Source organism: Coffea eugenioides, chromosome 7 (genome assembly GCF_003713205.1).
Source record: "Coffea eugenioides isolate CCC68of chromosome 7, Ceug_1.0, whole genome shotgun sequence".
Taxonomy (NCBI): Eukaryota; Viridiplantae; Streptophyta; class Magnoliopsida; order Gentianales; family Rubiaceae; genus Coffea; species Coffea eugenioides.
Window position 1 is genome coordinate 22,289,394 of NC_040041.1, and position 4,170 is coordinate 22,293,563.

General features: G+C 44.0%; 1 protein-coding gene across 1 annotated transcript; it reads right to left on the reverse strand.

The window, feature by feature from the left end:
• Nucleotides 1–727: 727 nt before the first annotated feature.
• LOC113777143 (NADPH:quinone oxidoreductase-like) lies at nt 728–1,410 on the reverse strand. Its single transcript, XM_027322185.1, has one exon. It carries the CDS (start codon nt 1,408–1,410, stop codon nt 814–816), a length of 597 nt encoding a protein of 198 aa, XP_027177986.1. The 3' UTR covers nt 728–813.
• Between the last annotated feature and the right edge of the window lie 2,760 nt (nt 1,411–4,170).

The window sequence follows — 4,170 nt, forward strand, 5'->3', positions numbered from 1 at the left end:
GGAACATTCTCATGGATACTGCAGTGGCCATCAAGCTAGCAATGATAAAGGCAAGGGAGCAGCAATGGAGGAGAATTCAAGTAGCAATCACACAGCGACAGCTTTTGAAGATGATAGAAACCAAAAGGGCTACGGACATTCGACTTCATTCTCATATTGAGGACATCTACGATTTAAGCTCAATGTTTGTGGAATGCTCATTTGTTTTAGCTAGGGGGGAAGTGACGAATAGCTTAGCTAACCTCAGTTTTTATGCGCTAAGCATATTTTTTGATGAGGAATGGTTAAATCCTCAGTGTCGAAGACACTTGTATAGTGCAGCTTGAGCCTTTGCTCATTAGGTGTAAATTTTTACACAAGTTAATATAATTCATTATCGTTTCCGGAAAAAAAAAGTTCACCTTTTCATCACTGTTGTCTGTGTTTTACAAGAATCTGGGATGGGAAATTGCTACATGCCAATCTTCAAGGCATGGTGGAAAATGCTACATTTGCCGAATCAGTGCATTCATGCATACAACATTAAACTAAGGTACATTTATTTTCGTCCACGAAGGATACAGAATTACAAAAACCTCCTAGAAGCATTTTGCAAGAACTTGGCAAATTCCCAATCCCAAGTAGTAGCCTGCCCCAGAAGGAATACGAACAAACAAGAAACAAACAACATATGATGCCCTGAAAACCGAAAGTAAGTTATAGCTCTTCCCAACACTATTAACTCCAGTGATGAAAGAATCAAATTTTATTCATTAGACCGAGTGAAATGACGTGCTAGCAGACTAGAAGAAGAAAGTAAACACAGCATATATATCATTTAGACTTGCCCTGGAGTCTCAAGGTAAATGCATATAAAGACAAAAGAACCTCTGTCAACCTCTCTCTGACTTCCCCATCGATCAAGTTACCATCTTCATCACACTTCTGGGGCGGAACTAAAGGCCTCCGGAGGAAAAACTCAGGCTTATTGATGAAATGAAGATTAAGAAAGACTCCAATCTGGCGGACATGATACTGTTGAAGAGCCCCACCAGTACCTCCGGCAGCACCTACAAGTGCAGCAGCCTTATCAGCCCAAACATTGGGGGGTCTTGATCCCCAATCGATAGCATTTTTCAGAGGTGCAGTGACAGAATAGTTGTAGTCTGGCGAAGCAAAAAGAACGCTATCTGCTTGGAAAGAGGAAGGAAAAAACTTACTGGTAATTGGAATGGGAAAAGATGAAAGAACCACCGGAATCTGGACACTGTTGGCCGGAAGTCTTGCCGCGGGAACTTTTGGAAGTAAGAAAATGCGTGAAGTAAGGAAAATGACAAATAGAGTTGGAAGAAATCTGGTGACCCCTATTTGTAGGGAGTGAAATGGGGGGAAACGGCTGTTTGAATTTGAACCGTCCCCAGGTGAACGCATTTAAGAGTGGTACAGAAACCGAAGGGATGCGACAGCCGAAAGGACGCGAGCGCAGCTTTTTGGTGACAGCACTGTGCCAGAGGTGGTCATGGCAGGGCAGGTCGACGCCGGTCTCCCACGTGGCAGGAGGTGTAGATTAGGTCTGTCTGGAAGCCCTACCTAATCTAGGGAGCTAGTGCAGAGGCCCCGTCCTGGGTCGAGACACGTGGCAGCCCAGGAAGGCCAGAGTTGGGCTTGGACTTCAGGCCCATGGGAGCCATCCTGGGGCACACCGCCGCTAGGGCTCCGGAGAACAATCCCGCAGAGGACGGGGAGGATCCCCCTCAGTGCGGGATTGGGACTATTCTGGGCAGGTCCCGAAACGTACGAAGGTCGGACTCACAAGCAAGTATAAATGGTAACATACACCAAGGGTACAAGGTACGCTCACTATTAGCCAAGTACGCGCTATTGTTTCATTTCCCGTAAACTTCACTTACCGGAAAACTAATTTAACCGTCGGAGTGCCTCCGGGGACAACCTCGGGGCTCCCCTGATAGCCATCCTATAGACCTTTTCTTGCTTGCTTTGCAGGATTTGGACGCGCACTCCTCATCAGCACGCCGAGCTCAGGAGGTCAGCTCGGTCCGGGGAAGCTCAGCGCTTCTTCAGGTAGGTCTAACACTCTTTCAATGATTATAAACATTGAATAATTTAAACCAGTCCAGATAATTTTCGATGTGGTGCTAATTTTTTTTTTCTCGACAACTTTGACAGGAATTTGAGGAAATCAATGAGAAGCACATGCTGATTCAATTAGAATGTATAGCACAAGTAAATCATCTAAAAACTATATTTACTCATAAAAATTATCTAGAAAATTTTCCGGATACAGAAAGTGCAGAAAACAAACCATTGAAGATAAGAAAACCTAGAAATATAATAAAACCTCGAAAATGGAAAAATTACGGGTTCTCACACTCTCTCCCCCTTAAGGAAATTTCGCCCTCGAAATTTTTCCTTCAAAATTTAAAGTAACCAATGGCCTGTACCTTCTCCGTCTTCAGAGTCAGAAGAAACGAGGTTCTTCATTCCAGTCCCTTCTCCACTTGACGGTCCAGGGTCGGTCTTGGTTGGCTGCTGGGTTCCCTTCTTTTCGGGCACTAAACCAGGGCAATTAGCAATCAGATGCTCGGCGCTCCCATAACACAGACATCTCCTCCCCCTTTATCCAACAATCTACTTCAATATGATTGGATTTTCTACAATAACTACAATTTGTCACACCACTCGCTCCACGGCCCCTCTTAGCAAATGGCCTTCCAACTTTACCCTTTTTCTTTGCATGGAAGATCTTCAGTTGTGGCCTTGCAATTCCTGTCTTTTGAGCTTCCTCTGGAATCCCCATAAAAGTATTGCTTTGTGCCATTGCTACTGTCTCCTTGGAAATCTCTTCGTATTTCCTCTTTAGCTCCATGTTTTGGTGTAAGAGCTCAAGTTTCTCCGAATACTCTTGCTTTCATCGCCCTTCCTAGTACTCGGTTAGCCTCCTTTGAACCTCTATTTCGTCTCGGAGAACCGCGATTTCTTGATACGTATCAACCCAATGTGTCATCGTACGGAGTTGCTGGAACTCAGATGCTAGCCTATCGGGCAATACAATGGGTCAATTACATTCCTAAGTACAAGTGGCATTCTCGGTCCATGTCCAGCTATTGTTTCCCTTTTCTTCTCTTGGTTCTTGGCCTCGCTTAGTTCCACGGCCACGACCACGTCCGTGACTCCGTTTTCTTTCCATGTGCTAGATATTATATATATATATACATATTTTTGTTTTTCCTCTCTTTTCTTTTCTTCCCCCCCCCCAAAGATACTTTAGTAAATAAACATAGCAATAGGAAATTGACTAAAGCATCTAAAATTGAGGCCACCAATTACACAAATAAACATATATGCACATAACACTCCACATATCAAGGAAACAAATGATCAAACGTACAAATACGTATCAAATCAGGCAATTATTCATATACACAATTATACAACCGACGGCATGTAGTAACAATATACGAGCGAATCAAAAGAAAAGGGATATATCGTCCCAAACCTTGCTAAAATAACCCCGTCCGGTCTCTCACATCACCTATTATACAAATGAAATATCCATTAACCTCTTGTACTCATTCCAGTCGAACAAAGCCTATTCATTTTCCCAAAATGCAACTCTCACCTACATAACACCGCCTCAACTCTGGAGTACTCAGGCACAAGAATCCGAAATAAGACAATTCACCTCTCGGGCTGGCCAGTCCCAAGAGTAAACCATCTACAATCAAAATTCCCACCAGACGTACCGATCTATGATCCTCAGATACCACAAGAAAAGTTAAGGCCTATAACATTCACGATTCCGAGCTTAGGCTCAAACGAGCACTTAATCCTTCATACCTATTCACCACTTAGTCCAGGCTCACTCCGCGCAGAAACCACGCGAATCTGGCTCTGATACCAACTGTGACAGCCCCACCTCCCCCTAAGGCGAACCAAAGGGTTCGGCGGACCGCCTGCCCAGCTCTCGCCAGGACTAACGGTTCGGGATAGAGCGAGCTAATACATTCCGGAACTTACCAACGCGGTAAACAAATCAAAATGTCAAAATAAAAAAAAATGAAACCGAAGTCGGCTATGAATAGTAACTGACCCGTCAGAACCCAACCAAATATCAAGCAAACATTCACATCTTGAACTTAGCATTTACAAGCCAAAGTGGCATACAAAAGT